The following is a 16,178-nucleotide window of genomic DNA, read 5'->3' on the forward strand; positions in this document are numbered from 1 at the left end:
AGGTGGTGTATACACCCACTACCGCCAAGCTGCTGCAATGCAAACTCGTTTTTGTCGGAGGAAGGGGAGAATTTTGTCGCGTTTCGGAACATGTTCACCCGGAAACCAGAATTCCATCCAGCGGCGGATATACCAATGCGCTTCCGTTGGCTCGTTCTGAACGAAGGCCACACCCTTCGAAACGTCATCTCTATACTTTTGAAAACAGCGTCTTTAGTTGACAGGAACTTTACAGTGATTTGCTGCTACACCGAACATAAACGCCACTGCCGATATTCTCGGACCGAACGCTCTCCTCTTCCAGACATCGGAACTGAACCCAATCTTCAGCTTGGCGGAATCAGCGCCGGATTGCTTCGTGGACCAGGTTCTCGAAGCAGACGACTGCACAGGCGTCCCCAAGCTTCAAGAAGTGGGTAGTTGGGGTCACCGCCGTCGCCGAATGGTAGCTTGCAACTCAAAACTAGGCTGCGCTGTATGGCATTATTAAGGACATATCTGAAGACACAGCTCCGAACTGCCTCCGCGCCGTCACCAAAGGAAAAAAAAGACCAAAGAAACGTTCGGCACGGCGCAAGCCACTATATCGTCAGGGTAATCGATACTGACGGCGACCCTTGTAAGCAGAGGGAAGCAAGCAGAGGGGAGCGACCTGACTGGAACTTATCGCTGCGAAGCACGCGTGCTTCCTCCTTGACCAAAATCATTTGGCATTAGGATTCATGACTGCATAGCAAAGGTGTATGTGAAGACGGAGGAGAAGATATCACCGAGATCTTTTTTCCCAAAATAATGATATGCAACCACGAAGAGTCTCTGGGTGTACAATTGCTTACAGTCTACAAACAAAATTGTCCTCCTGCCGCCGCCAAAAAGACACGGTCATTGTAGGATGTTAGTCCAGTGGCACGGGTCTTTCAATCACAGTTTGTAAATAAAGAGTGTGTAGGTGTTCGGAAGCATTAGAGATATTGTAACCTGAGACAGTAGAGGTTTTGCCCTTCCTCACGGCTACGGTTGAAATGGCAGATCAACCTGTAGCATCCCCAAGTTTCAAGGTGAGGGAAAACGAGGTACTCATAGGTAACTCTGGGTTGACTCCAACCTTTCCATACACCTTCCGCTCCGTCAGACACATTGACTGTAAAAGCCATTCGAGACGTCTCGACAGGTGGTACCCTCCTGTCAGCAGAATTAATTTGTTATGTTAGTATGAGAACCTGAGTCCATAGGCGATCATCTCTATGTGGGAACTCACCTGACAGGTAGTGCAGCCCGTCCAGCTGCCTCCACCACATTGCTCATACTGCCTCTGCGCACAAGCGCCAGCGCCACCCCCGCTCCCACCAGCTCCCGGTGTCGCGGGCACAACTGAACCCTTACTCCCAGACCCAGGCTTGCACGTGCTCGCACACCCGCTACTGCAGCCACTGCCAGCCTTCTTGGTCGTCCCGACCGACACGACCTTGGGCCCCGGAACGACGTAATTGCTGACGGCGGCGTGGATGTTGAACAGGATACCCGGGTCGGCCGCCTTGTACGCACCAGGGAACGACGCTTGCTCGGCCGCCGAGGGTTGCCAGGTGCCGGACCCGGACACGGTGATCTGATAGCACGTCATGTACATCTGCGCGCCGCCGCTGCTGCCGGCCGTGTGCAGGGCGATGACCTCGGCTCGCAGCAGGTAGTCGCCTGGGGCGAGCGAGGCGGGGATCGGCACGTCCATCTTGCCGCAGCACTTGTTGAGGTCCTTGACGCCCCACTGGTCGTTGTCGCCCACGCTGCCGGCCGATGTCCATCCGTCCTCGAATACCTTGAACCACGGAGAGGAGCCGTCCGCCGTCGCGGCGTTGCCGACCTTGCTGAGGTAGACCATGACGGGTCCGTAGTGCGCGCCGCCGATGGCTTCGTTGTTGCAGGAGCGGTCACCGGGTTGCTAGTTGGGAGTGTAGACGGGATCGTCAGCGTTGTATTATTTCTTTCACCAAGTTTTACTCTTTACCAGACAACAGGTGGCGAGACTCACAGCATGCATCTCGATTGTAACTGTGCCGCCCGCCGGGACAGGGCACTTGCCTCCTACTCCACGGCTCCCCCCGACGTTACACCTCATATCTATGCTGCTGACGCTGGTTACTGGCGAGTTGGATCGCGGAACTCTGGCGCAGTCGGAACCGTGCTGGGATAGTTAGCCGGGAAATACTATAGGGAACTGGAGTTTCGATTCTCCGAAGGGACACTCATCATGTCTGCGCCATTGACCCATAGCTGTTGAAAAATGGAGTGCGCAACCACTTGCTGGGCCGCTGAACCTAGCAGGGCAAAGAGAACCGTCGACTTCATTTTCGGATTGTAAATCAACTGTTTTGCTTTTTGTTGGTCGTTGTGCAATGTAGCAGGGGCGGAAGACAAAGAAGGGAAGTATGCCTACGAAAGACACGAGCTCGGGGCTGTATTTCTCCCAGGGTTTGAGTTCATGTATATTGTAGAAGTTTACTTCTTCATCAGAAGTGCTGTTCCATCCTCATATCATCCTGACCAAAGATTCATTCAGAATGCGGAATGCAGATTGATCCCACCCGTCCTTCGGCACCCCAGGCTAATACCATTTTATTTGAACTAAGCTCTGTGACGCGCGATTTCCGGGACACCGCATGATCCCCACCATTTCCATATCAAAGTATAAGCATGTTTTAAACAAGGACGGTTGTTCGGTCAGGTGATTGGGCTTTCACATTGCCGCTGCTATTTATTTGCCAATTTAAGCGGCTGCTCGATAGGAGCAGACGGGTGGTTTCCTTCCGTCAGTTTCCGCCTTGAGGCCAAAGATCAATCAGCAACCTGGCATCGACGGCATTGTTACCTGCGACGTCCATAATAGTCCGCTGACCCAGTGTGAAAGTCGGAACGGGAAATATATGTATCTCGATTTATCCTTGTCAGTTTCACTCATTGGGTGTAAGAGTTTTATGCAATGAGCGCCAAGCACAGTCTCGGATTGAGCCCAGAGACTGACAGTCTTTTATTCACATGAAAGGTCCTGATGGTGAAGCAAGCCAGATACATATACCTAGTCTGTTATAGCAAGCTGCTAATAGCACCAAATGCACCGCCCACTCCACAGTATCATACCGATCCTGCTGGCGATGGTCCGTATGGGCATGCGCAACTCCAGAACAGCAAGGAATGGCTTCTCCAGCCAAAGTCGAGTGTGCCTTGATATGCCGCGTCTTCCGAGTAGAACGACTCATGGGATGCTGAAGACATGGACACGCATGTACTCTGTCATTGCAGTTTCGGTGGGTGTTTTAGCAGCCACATGGTCCTGTAAATAACCTGAAAATCATGACGGATATTGGCGAAATCGTACCAACAGCCGGGCCCTATAGTAGCAAAAGTCGCGCACATCTCGGTGCCGACTGCTTGATCCCATCGGAGGAAGAAGGCTGTGACTGTTGTCTTGTTAGTTGAGGACTTTGCTGTCTAAAACTTGTCCACTCTGTTAGAATAGCTACTAAAAGATAATTGCAAACCAGAAGTCTCAAATAAGGGCCCTCGGGCACTTCGGTTATACTTTCTGGGGATTTCGGAGGAGATGATCTATGATATTCCGACCTCGGGTCGGCTATTGGATAGCAAGCCACGAGAAATGCGTTGCCCATATCTTGCCAGAAAATTATACCAGCTATTCAGAGTGTCACGAGCATAGATTAGAGCAAAAGTGGTAAACCAAGATTAGATTCGATTCAGTGCATGACCTTTTACCCTTGCTTGACCTTTTACTGTTTTCGAGCAAGTTCTATCATTATAGCTCATGTTTCCGTGGCAGCCGCACACTTTCATAGTCGTATAACACGTCGACTTGAACACAGATTTTTCAGACCCGATACTTGTTGTCAACTGCCGCCAGTCCATAGCTTGGGCTCAAATGACCGCTTGATAACGGGTTGCGCCCATGCCAACTGAAGCTGCTGTTGCCACTGCTCGTGACTTCAGGCATAAACACGCCAAACAGTAGCAGATCGCCAAAACAAAGCTTATCAAAAGTAAATATTGCCACGGGTCACAGGGATCTCTTCCTGAGTACCTCGACGCTTATTCATGATCGGGTGCGATAAGATTTCACGATGATATGGATAGTAGCTTGTGTTAAGGGGTTGCTTACGTAGCCCATTGGTAAGGGTTGCACATTATACCGAGAAGCATCGACGAACAAGATGAGTATGAATAAAAGCAGCCAACGGCCCGGCCCTCTGCGTCTGACGCCAGCGTCAAATCCTAGTGGTTCTTTGGCATCAGGTATCTGATCGAACATGGCTCGCCATTCTTGCCACCATGACAGCCATGCTCATTCTTGATTTGGACAGGGCGAAAGCAGACATGGCTTCCAGGGCCAAAGTGGTGCCAAATAAAAGTAGGTATTAGGAAGATGGCATTGGAGAAGCAAGGTAAACGGGGGTTGGGGAGCTTGAAATATGAGGATTGGGAGATGGGTAGAGGGCTATGAGTTATTGTAATGTCAAATGTTCCATATCGATATTAAATATTGGTTTATTAAATTGGAATGGTTGAAATCGTGTAGCATATCGTATTTGTGTCGAGCTCGTCCTCCCTATTCGTGACCTATCCACTTGAGGAATTCCTGGCCCCTTCCATCTGCCTACCTACCTACCTACCTAATCTCCTCATCTTAAGTATAGGCATAAAAATCGATGCTGTTTTCTTTTGTAGAAAATACCGGGTTAATTGACGCGTACCTAATTATTCTCCACACAGCCATTTGGTCCCAAAGCTTCTAACTCACATTGTGATTATATTGTTAGGGCCACGATGATAGGCTATAGCTGCTACCTACCTTACCTCTCTCTGGCACTCTGCTGACTCTGATGAGATGAGTGGAGTCTAGATCAGCCACCCAAACAAGAAAGCCGCCTTCATATGCATCCCCTTCAGTAGATAATGTGAGACTACGAGTGGAACGCACTAGACGTGCCAACCATGTTAAGAACCCCAAAAGCAATATAATCCTTGAAATGAGTGCTGCTCCCCACGTCGCCTGTGAGACATAGCTTACACGCATGACAGGCCGGTCAAGAGTTCTTGGATCGGAATTTTGCAGAGAGCAATTAATTAATCCTCCCAAAGATGATGAGACAGGTTGACTTCAGACAACGGAGGATGAAGGCCCGCCTCTCTCGCTGTACAGATCCCAACATGTCCTCGATGCTGCCAAACTATTTCCCGAGTTGAATTTCCACACGCTTGCAATGGCATTATTAAGCGGCAGGTTCGCATAGTTATTAACGGGCCTGGCCTGGTCAACCTAAAAGCCATGACGCTACTGTTGCATTAATTGGCGCGAACTAGTCTACTATTTAGATATGCACTTGCCGAACTGCGCTAGGTTCCTGTTGATTACGTACTGTGGCTTTTTTTGTTCCCAACATTGATCGCTTGTATTTTTTTTCATCTCATCTACCCCCGCTTCCCGTTGCCGTCCGAGCAGTATCGATTTCTTTGCTGACTGCGTCGGCGGTGAAGAAAACATCATCCACTCAGAACCTCGGATGAGAGATGAAACCACAACGACCCAAGTAGCCAGTAGCCCAGCGGATGAACACCCCTCGCATGCTGGCTTTTTTTTTTGTTCCAATCAGAATTCTTCATGCATCGGTTCTGCAACGCACACCACGTCAGAACCCATTAGGAGGGTTACAGTCACGACAACCGGCTAAACTCATCCAACCAGTCCCCAGCTGAGGCTGCGGAAGCTTGGGGTGAGCAAGGTCTAAGGCAAGCGCGCGCCAGAGAGAGAGAGAGAGGGAGGGGAAGCGACAAAGACTAATCGACAGGCATGGATGAATCTGCACGCCTTCAGCTTCTCCGCCGGCGCTCGACGCGCACCGGCTGGGAATCCGCACGCCGCAGTACTCAATCACTGACCGTCCCCGGCGACATCAACGAGGGCGGCGCGTACGACATTGCCGACTACGCCATCACCCCGATCGAGGCCGGTCTCAGCAGCGACGCCTACCTCAGCAGGAAGCGGCACTCGGACGACGTGACGCAGCGATCCTCGCTCATCAAGCTGGGCATCATGGTCGTATTTTCCGGCGCCGTGATCTGGGTGCTCGTGGTCACCGTGACTGGTTTCCAGTCCAGCAGCCAGGCGAGGCTCGCGAAGCGCTTCGTCAATTGCGATGCGGCGGTGCTGGCGGCGTTTCTCCCGCAAAATGCGGCCATCGAGAACGTCACGGCGGTGCAGGAGGGAGGGACGTTTGGCGAGGGCAAGGCCAACCGCTGGGTCAGCGCGGACCCGACCGACCTGCCGGCCCTGTGCGCTGTGATTGTCAAGGTCACCAGCTCGCCGAGCACCAGCTACCGCTTTGGCATGTTTCTGCCCTCGTCTCCGCCATCATCATCATCATCATCGCCGTTTTCTTCTGCAGAGGACTCAGGCCCCTGGAACGGCCGCCTCCTGACCACGGGCAACGGCGGCTTCGGCGGCGGTATCGGCTGGCTCTTCATGGCGGAGGGGGCGAGGCGCCGGTTCGCCGTCATCGCTACCGACACGGGCCACAACTCTAGCAGCACCGACGTGGCCTGGGCGCTGAACGAGCCCGAGAAGCGCACCGACTGGGGCTGGCGGGCGCTGCACGGCTCCGTCGAGATTGGGCGGAATCTGACTAGGGGTTTCTACGGCGAGGAGGTCAAGTACTCGTACTACTCCGGCTGCTCGACTGGTGGCAGGCAGGGGTTGAGGGAGCTGCAGATGGACCCTGAGGCGTTTGATGGGGTGTTGGTTGGCGCTCCGGCCTGGTACACGACGCACCTGAACACCTACGCTGCCAAGACGGGACAGTTCATTAATCAGCCGGGGACCCCTGGCTATATCCCAGTGGAGATGTTTCCCGTCATTGGGGAAGACGTGGTGAGGCAGTGCGACGCGGACGACGGGGTGGAAGACGGTATAGTCAGCCTGCCAGATCAGTGCGTACCTGATCTCCAGGGCATCAGATGCGACAACCCGACGGCGAATCAATCCGCGTGTGTGAATGAGGCACAACTAGAAATGGTCAATAACATATATGAGGACTGGCGCTGTGAGGAAGACAGCCAAGACTGCCCGTCTGCGCATCCAGGGGTGGATCCAACCCTGCTCTACACCGCCCTTTCGCCCGGGTCCGAGGGCCAATGGGCCGAGCTCTACAACCGCACGGAGCCTACAGCGTACGGGCTCGGCTACGTCCGGTATTTCGTGTACGGCAATGAGTCCTGGGACTGGACAAAATTCGACGACGAGCAGCTCGTGCGCGACGCGATGAGGCTCGACACGAGCGGCGCAGAGGCGGTGGAGTACGACATCAGCCGGTTCCAAGACAGGGGAGGCAAGCTCATCATGTACCACGGCGACTCGGACGGAATCGTTCCCGTGCGCGGCTCGAATCTCTACTACGACCGGACGCTGGAGGTGATGGGGGAGGAGCGCCTGGACGGCTTCTTCCGGTACTTTCGCATCCCCGGCATGCACCACTGCCTGGGCACGAGCATGGATGCGCCGTGGAACATTGGCGCCTGGGCCCAGTCTACCGCGTTTGGGACCAACGGGTCCGCGTCGGTTCCGGGGTTCGAGGACGCGGAGCACGATGTGCTGTTGGCGCTGGTGGAATGGGTTGAGAAGGGGAGGAGGGTGGACAGGCTGGTGGCGACGACTTGGAACACGTGGAACAATGTCAGCACCGGGGTCATGAGGCAGAGGCCTCTGTGTCCCTGGCCGGCGAGGGCGGTTTGGGATGGTGTTGGAGATGTGGATATCGCGGAAAGTTGGGGTTGTCGGGTTGAGGATTGAGTGAGTGTGTGTTGGCGGAAAATGCCAGGGTTGTGTGATGAGTTAGATTTTAGAGAAATCCGCCTAGTAACCATAGGTAGGTGTTGAAGAGAAAAGACTTGATTTGGAAATGACTCCGGCCTAATCCCTGATTTTTTTTTTTTTTTTTTTTTACCGATACATACAGTAACTAGGTATGTTTGTTAATTTTCCAGTGTCCTATATTTCATGTCTTTATTGCCCTTCGGCTATCTTGTTGTTTGTTGGATGCAAATAGGAAAAAGAACCGATGACAAGCATCCATCGCAATCGACCAACCTTTTCCTTGGCAGCATGGACCGAGCGCCGGTTGTGCACCAAGACATATTTTGACAAATCTGCAGTGGTCGCGCGCAAAAACCACGGAATCTGCCCTATGCCAAGGCTCGTCACGTCTGGGCGGGTGGTAGATCCCTGGCAGATCGATCTTGACAGTAACCCCCATCACGCCGTCTTGTGCATAATGTTCAATGCGTGACGGGGTTCGCTAATTACGGTGTGTGACGAGAAGGACAGACAGGGCTTGTTTTCTTCTTTCTTTTTTATCGAGTGGGCTGGACTGAGGCTTGGGTATTTATGCCGGGAGCAGTTTTGATTAGCGCGACCGCGGAGCTTATGCCGAAATCGATTATTGAATGGTTCGGTTGGGATTTTCTGGAGCCGAACGCCATGCGATTATATTATCGTCAGGATAACTTTGTGAACTCATGGCGCAATAACAAGCGGGGAACGAGGCATACTGGTGTGAAATCAATGCGACTCCCTGTGATTTCATTTACTTGGAGCACAATTCTACATAGTTGTTTGTTGAGTATTGTAAAAGATTTTGCCCAAATGCAACATGCCAAGAATTTGCAAACATTTGGAATGTTGAATGTTGAATGTTGATAGGTAGATTACTTACCCTGGGCAAGTTGAGGCAACTATGTGAAAGATAAGGGACAAAATGGAACAAAATATTTGTTTGTCGATCGGTCGGTGCAATACAGTACAGTACAGTAAGATGCGCAAACGAAATGACATCATTTACAACACAGCTGAACTATTACTACCCACCATTGGCACACAAGCTTTTGTGTACAGAGCTGAAGATAGAATGCAACCTGCCAACCGAAGACCCTCTGGGAAAAAATAACCCACAGGCGCTTGAAGCGCAAAGAGACTTTGGGGGCTGAAGTGCGTGACCAAGAAAAGAGGGGGCCATGGTGCGCAACGTGACCTTTGATCGATCAAATCAATCAATTAACCAATCACTAGCTACCTAAGGTAGGTACACATTCAAATCAACGGTTGACCGAAATGAACGGACTTGAGCGTATTTCCGTAAACACCACGCAGACCAAAGGGATGAGCCATACCCATTCCTACCGAAAACTCCTACGGAAAGGCCGGGCCCATACAGACCGGCGGCCTCGACCAGCGACGCCCTGAACAAAGCAAGGTGCATGCAGCGTCAGGAACAGAGAATAGCTCCACTGCCTGCCAGGTGCAGAATTGCGGCACGGCTGTGTTGGTTGTGCAGTGCCAAAAGCCCAGCAGCAATGGTCAACCCTCCATAAAAAAAAAAAACCACCCAGCTGAGGGAGGGATTCCGGCACCCAAGTTCCGTGATTGGTTGTGACCTGTCTATAATCCCTGTAAGAATGGACCTAAACGGGACTACCCTTGAGGCGGGGCGAGGCGCATTTTTTGGCTGTGGTTTGCTCCGTACATGGGAGGCCACCCCCTGTTGACGGCAGCGCAAATCCAAAATTGGGGACTGGGCGGAGTAGGGCTTGGACGGCTGAACAAGGGTTTTGGAATGGGTGGGTGTGATGTGATGCACAGCTTCCGCTGTCAGTTTTCTAGGGTGCATCCAGCCCGAACAGTGAAGGCCTGACATGGCGACTGACTGACTGACTGACTGACATTACATTACAGTGAAATGAAAGAAACCGTAACGACAAACAAAAAAACATCGTCATTTTACCAACTCGAAAACCCCGGACAGGGGAATTTTGAAATTTTCATATAGCTTCAACCACGCCTTCCAGTCATGATGCATTCAATCAATATCTATATTAGTTCATCGTCACCAAACTTGTTCTTTGACTCACACAATCCAACTGTCTCGAGGACATCTTCATCAATCCGATGCGATAACGAATTCAATCACAGGACACGCTCCCGACCCTCTTGATATTAAAACTTCCAAGAATTCGTGGGGGCTGGCTGGTTCCAGCTAAAAAAACACGTTGGCCCATATTCTGAGCAGCCCAGGCCGCCCCCAACTGAGCCGCAACGCAACCACAACAGCAACCACGTACCTTGCCTTAAACCCTACCTACCTATCAACTAAACCTAACCGGAACTGACCTCCGCTACCTTGGCCTGGGCAACTGTTTATAATGACCATTCGACCCCTTCAGGCACCAGCATCCCCTCAAGAAGCTTCTGACGTGTCCAATCCTGCCGAACAGGCGATGCACGATAACACCAGTGACCTTTCTACTCTGGCTTACTTCCTCGGGGGCAGTCAACAGTACCCACCAGGCACATCATCCTCAGATCAACATTACGCCGCAACATGGTGTCCTCGCCTGATGCCTATCCAGGCCCCCATCATGCCCTGGGCTAACTCGGGCCAGCAGCAGTGCGAGTCACCCCTTGACATTGTGCACGAGGGCGAGGTTTCTTACGAGTTTCCTACTCCAACGCCGACGTCGGCTCATGAGTACACATACCATAGCAACCCTCATCCAAACATCCAGACGTCTCGTCGGGGCAGCAACCCGAGAAATAGCAACCTACCTAGCGCCTCCACAGTACCATCCCCTCTCACCAACACCAGCCCACAGAGCTTCGGAAAACCCACCAAACGAAGCTCCTCGACTGAGCGCAAAGACTCCACCAGCAGAAACCCCAAGCGCCCCAGGCGATCCAACACAACAGGCACCATCGGCAACACAAAGAACAGCAGCACCGCTTGCGACCCCACCACCGACCTGAGCTCCTCATCGCAGAGGAAAAGGCGCCGCTTTGCCTGTCCCTACAAAGTCTACGAGCCACACCTCAGCTGTTTTCTGGAGGGCCGGCGCAACCAAGCCGGCGGCTGCGAGAGCATCTACCGGCTCAAGCAGCACTTCAAGCGCGTGCACAAGCGCACCTTTCGCTGCGAGCGCTGTTGGAAGCACGAGGAGACGCTGCGCGGCCTCGATGAGCACAGGGCCGCCAACGCCTGCCAGCCAAAAGACCTCGCGGCTACGGAGAGGTTCATGGACGAGGAGCACGAGGCGCTCGTGGATGCGCCCCTGGGCACCAGATCTGAAGAGGAGTACTGGTGGGACATGTTTACCATGTTGATACCAGGGATGGCCGAGGCTGATCCGGCATGGATGAGGGCCCGCTATTCTCCATGTAAGCTATATTTTCATTGCTTCTGTACTATGTATCCAGTTTTTCGCGATACAAAAAGAAAGAAAGAAAAAAAAGCAGAAGGATACTAAGAGTTGACTGTGCCTGAAACAAAAGATCATCAAGACGCCCGCACGACCCAGAACATCACCGCCCAGCTGCTTCCAAACCTAGGCGGGATCGACAGCGCCCTAGCAACGCCCGCGATGCTTGGCGAGTCGACCTTTTCCTCGGGCATGCCCGGTGACACGGCGAGCATGAAAGGCGTATTTGACAGCAACACCGAGTCCACCGCCTCCTTTCTCGGTCTGGGAACGCTCGCCACCGAAACCCCGCTCTTCCCGTCCTTCCCAGCTCCATCTGCCGCCACCACGGCGTTGACGTCCCCGGCTCGGTCGCTGGAACACTCACCACACCTGCAGTGGGCGCAACAAGCCATCGGCGAGCACTCGTCCCCTGCTCTGCCGCCGCACGTACAGGGCGACTTTCACTTCCACGATAGCGACGATGCAATCCACCAGCAGCAGCAGCACTCGGAGGATGAGATGGAGGCTGGGCGGCAGGCCGCATACCAGCGCATCCAGGGCTTGTTGGTGGCTGCGTTGGCGGGTGAGATGCCAAGTCGGGCTCGTGCGCTGGTCGCACAGGCCGCGAGGGAGCTGGATGAGATTCGGCTTGGCAGTGGTGCTTGATCATTGTAGTTGTATTGTCTCTCTGATCTTGGGTACTTTGTTTTATGATTGACGTGGATCTATAGACTCGGTGAGTATGTAACCGAACAAGAAAAAAAAGAGAAAAAAAAAAAAAAAAAGGCCAAGCTCAACCCTCGCATGCTCGCATCCCTTTTCCTCACGCAGCCCAAGCATCCGGGTGAAACTCCATCAGACTGTACAACCCAACAATAGTACCAGCCAAGAAGAAGCTGCTGCCCAAAAACGCGGCCAGGTTCGCCCTGTCGCCGTCCCCCAGCAGTAAAAACACTCCAATCATGCCGAAACCAGCCGAGCCGACCGTGTTGAGAAAAGTGCCGAGCCAGTCGGGGGACGACAGCTTCGGCTTGAACCAGCGATCCTGGAGGAAGACGAGCAGGCCGATGTTTGCGACGACCAGGATGCTCCCGCCGATGACCTTGGGCACGTACACGAGGGCTGCGAACAGCGTCATGTTTGCAGCCTGGTCTTTGAAGACGCCCGGAAAAGACGACGCGGTCGAGACGCCCAGGATGAACCCGGCAAAGGTCGACCACCATCCGACCTGGAACGGCAGGGTTCGAAAGACTGCGAGGAACTCGGCTGACGATGGGAACCAGACCCAGCTGCTGGACCCGACGAGAGCCGGACGATAGGTGCCCACCCCTCCCTTTGTGACCTCGATGGTGCCACGATTGGCGTTGAAGGCGGCAAAAATACCGAGGGTACCGGCGATGGAAAACAGAATAGAACCGGTGGTGAGAGTGGCTGGCCCTATTGAGCTGGAGACTGGAGGAAGCAGACCAAAGATGCCGTTGGTGACGAATGACATGCTACCCACGATGAACAGCACGGCCACGATCCAGTTCATGTCTTTGTAGGGGTAGACGGTAAACATGCGCACGATCCTGCCGCGGGCGGAGGACTCGAGCTCGACGACGAATTCCGGTCGGGGCTTGTCCAAGGTGTCGACGCTGCTGTTGGTCTCGGTCCGGTAGACGCCGGGGAAGATTGATGCTTCCTGTCGTTCCTGCTCGCACTGCTCCTTGTACGCCATGTAATCCACGACCTGAATGACACGCTGTGGCTCCTTATAGCCAAAGTCGTCGCCCCCGTATCCATTTTGCGGTTGTCGCTGTCGAGGTGCAATGTTTCGCCCGTTTGGTAATGGCGGAACCGCCTCGACATCGTTGCTGTATCCACCTCCTTGGTACATCGAGGTCCGGATCATGGACGCTCGGGCGGCGGCGGCGGCGTTCATGATGGGCTGTGTTGCTAGAGAAAGAATATAAATATGTACAATAAAACAGAAGTTGTGGGCTCTTGGCCTCGAAGAATCGAATTGTAGTGTTTGTTAGATTTGGGATGTCCTGTATCAGCAGCTAGCTGCTTGTTTGCCTTGGGTTCCTGATGTTCACGAGGGAACCCGGGGGGACCCAAGGTAAGAAACCAGAAACCAAAAGAGACCTTAGAAAAGACTGAAAATAAAGAGGAATAAAGAAAGCAACGGAATGAAAAATCCAAAATATCTTTAGTGGACAAGATACATGGCAGCTTAGAAGTGAATACGCACAAAAGAGCAATACCAAAAAGAAGAAGCGAAGTAGAGTAAAAATGCGCCAGCACGTTGCGAACAAGTGAGAGTGAGGCTACGACAAACTTTAGAGATAATTTCAGAAAATCGAATCCATGAGACGAATCAATGCGCGGCTGCTCCTGCCAAGCCGGTCAACACCATTCACTTAGCAGCACAAAGACGAACCTAAACCCCTGGCTTAAAGTCGAAAATTGAACCAGGAACGTGGGGACATGGCATCTCTATGCGAACCGCAGAGTTCCCCAACTCCGAAGCCAAGGAAATCCAAAACATGGACAACAAGCCTCACGTTCAAGGCGGCTAAACCCCCAAAGGGTCGAGGAGGCTGCGAACATGGAAAGAAAAGAATAAACATGGAAACTGAGTGATGGGTGGCATACGGGGGCCGACCGAAGTGCCGGGCCTGGAGGTCAGGCAGAGATGGGGAAAAAAAGGGGGGAAGGTCAGGCCTGGAACGAAACTCGAGGTGTTTTGGTGGGCTTCCTGCCCTGCCAACGACACCGTATTAAAAGACATTGGTTACTACGTCGAAAGGATTCCAAGCGGACTCCTCTTTTACGTTCTCCACTTGGATGGCTTCTATTGTTGCTGAATGTTTCAACCGTCCGGGAAGTATGGGTATTTTTACGAGCTTCAAGAAGGGATAGAAGCTCTGCAGGTAGCTCACATGAGCTGGTGGCTACCCAGATCATCAATTAGAAACAAAAAGAGATAACAAGTTCGTGAACTGCGGGCTTGAGCGTGAGGAAACGTTATTGGCAGCAGGAAAAGACCTAAAACAGACGTTGATGAGGTTCGCTGACTGACATATTGATAACCCTGTGAAGAATCTCTGGTAACAATCTGTATCCAAACTTAGACATATCGAACCATTCCCCTTGCAAAAACCCGGAACGAAACAGAGCTTGATCCATATATTTTCAGGACAGTGACATCTAGTCCTGAAATTAGAAGATTGTCGTTTTTTTTCTAATGAAAAGAGAAAGAAGAGAGCATTGCTATTGAGTTGACAACGACATCAACCTGAGTAATCTCCCGTAACGGTTGCACATTACCACATTTCACCTTACCAATAATGGAATACTGTGGAGAGCATGAACTATATTGGGGGGTTCCAAGGAAATTTCTTTCACCGGGGAAGTTTCAACCGATAGTTCTTGACTTCCCTAGCAGATGCCAAGAGCCGGGTTCCGCTTTTGCCTGACAAGCGTGCCGCACCGGGCCTTGAAATGATCGGTGATGTCTTGTATAGACCCTAGGTTCTGTGTCAAGTCGATGGTAAAGTGTAAATTCAATATTAGGCATGAGAGGTTCAGCTGACACCTGGCATATGTTGTTTGGACCAACTTGGCGCATATGTTAATTACTATTCACACCGATATCTTAGCTTGCTCAATAAGGATTGGCTAGGAATAAATCTAGACCAGATCAATATGCAAGGAAACAAATCTCCTAATGTCTTGTTTGCATACCAGTACCAAGTCTAGTACACCAATCCCAGTCAACCCCCAGATTAATCCCCTCCCGGCCCCATACTCCGATCAGCCTGTGCGGGCGGGACTTGCGAAGGTTTGGCTTTTTTCGGAATAATCCGCAAATCACCCCGGTGGATCCTCACGTCTGCCGGACCCTTTGCGCAGTGATAATATGTCATGTTATAGCGTCCAGAATTCTTGGCCAAGAATGTTTATGAACCACAGACGTAGACCACACAAATCAAGATGGTGCCAGAATTGTTCCTTTGGGAAGAATGGATTCGGCAGGGAACGAATCACATAGCATAACATTGAATCCACAGTGGAGTGGTATACTACCCCAAGACAGGCCCTTGATACAGCTTGCATTCCTTGGAAAATCAACCCCCATGGCTTCCTGCATCTGATTCTAGTCATTTGTCTGCAGTTCACTCGGTTTTCTTTACGCAAAAAACGAACCATTCAAGTTGCCCAGATTGCAGAACGTCTTCGTTGTTGGTTGCTGTCAAACATATCAAGGGTCGCATTCGTCGCATCGGCGCCGCGAACATCGAGTCAATTTGCTCCGCTTCCTTTGACTACGACCCATTAGAGAAAGGGTCTGATCCATCAATCTAAAGGACTCTGACCTGGTCCCTGGAAAGTCACTCGCTGAGAGATGCTACATAGTATGGTTGAGCACGGCAGAAACATTCCGCTGGCCAAACAGATCTGCGAGAGACGATGCACGTTTATCTTGGTCGGCGTCCTGTTGGTTCACCAGGGAAACATTCTCTGTCTCAACGTGACACTCTAGACCGCCATTCTAACGCCAAGGGTGGCAACATCAAAGAAAATTCCCACAAGTGATGCCACTGAGGAATAAAAAGATTCTCATGGGTCAAAGATCCTCAACGATGTTCGCCAGGATGGTGGTTGAGATAAGGATTGGACGATCAAAGACAAGTATATATACTCGTACACGTGGGACGAAACAAAGTCTCGGGTCAGGAACATCTCCCAACACAAACCTTAGCTCTTGCTAATCTTCTTTTCCCAGCTTCTGGGTTGCTGGCTGGCCTTGCTACGTATAATTTTGAGCGTTGATGCGCCTTCCATAAATAACAAACATACCAACATCCCTCTCTCTGGTTTCACTCCTCGTTTAGACTCTCACA

At 52.0% G+C, this 16,178-nt stretch overlaps 5 protein-coding genes across 5 annotated transcripts; 3 read left to right on the forward strand and 2 right to left on the reverse strand.

Moving 5' to 3' along the window:
* Positions 1–1,128: 1,128 nt before the first annotated feature.
* Positions 1,129–2,343, reverse strand: PgNI_05405 (uncharacterized protein; the record flags this gene model as incomplete). Its single annotated transcript, XM_031125436.1, has 4 exons — positions 1,129–1,182; positions 1,259–1,936; positions 2,027–2,179; positions 2,239–2,343. The coding sequence occupies 4 exons, from the start codon at positions 2,341–2,343 to the stop codon at positions 1,129–1,131; spliced, it is 990 nt and encodes a 329-aa protein (XP_030982724.1).
* Positions 2,344–5,854: 3,511 nt separating this feature from the next.
* Positions 5,855–7,849, forward strand: PgNI_05406 (uncharacterized protein; the record flags this gene model as incomplete). Its single annotated transcript, XM_031125437.1, has 1 exon — positions 5,855–7,849. The coding sequence occupies one exon, from the start codon at positions 5,855–5,857 to the stop codon at positions 7,847–7,849; it is 1,995 nt and encodes a 664-aa protein (XP_030983122.1).
* Positions 7,850–9,166: 1,317 nt separating this feature from the next.
* PgNI_05407 (uncharacterized protein) lies at positions 9,167–9,426 on the forward strand (the record flags this gene model as incomplete). Its single annotated transcript, XM_031125438.1, has 2 exons — positions 9,167–9,182; positions 9,206–9,426. 2 exons carry the CDS (start codon positions 9,167–9,169, stop codon positions 9,424–9,426), a joined length of 237 nt encoding a protein of 78 aa, XP_030982726.1.
* Positions 9,427–9,770: 344 nt separating this feature from the next.
* PgNI_05408 (uncharacterized protein) lies at positions 9,771–12,114 on the forward strand. Its single transcript, XM_031125439.1, has 2 exons — positions 9,771–11,263; positions 11,378–12,114. The coding sequence occupies exons 1-2, from the start codon at positions 10,255–10,257 to the stop codon at positions 11,950–11,952; spliced, it is 1,584 nt and encodes a 527-aa protein (XP_030982727.1). The 5' UTR covers positions 9,771–10,254; the 3' UTR covers positions 11,953–12,114.
* On the reverse strand, positions 12,110–13,210 carry PgNI_05409 (uncharacterized protein; the record flags this gene model as incomplete). The annotated part of the gene is made up of 1 exon (XM_031125440.1): positions 12,110–13,210. The coding sequence occupies one exon, from the start codon at positions 13,208–13,210 to the stop codon at positions 12,110–12,112; it is 1,101 nt and encodes a 366-aa protein (XP_030982728.1).
* Between the last annotated feature and the right edge of the window lie 2,968 nt (positions 13,211–16,178).

This window comes from Pyricularia grisea, chromosome I, assembly GCF_004355905.1.
Source record: "Pyricularia grisea strain NI907 chromosome I, whole genome shotgun sequence".
In the NCBI taxonomy this organism is placed as follows: Eukaryota; Fungi; Ascomycota; class Sordariomycetes; order Magnaporthales; family Pyriculariaceae; genus Pyricularia; species Pyricularia grisea.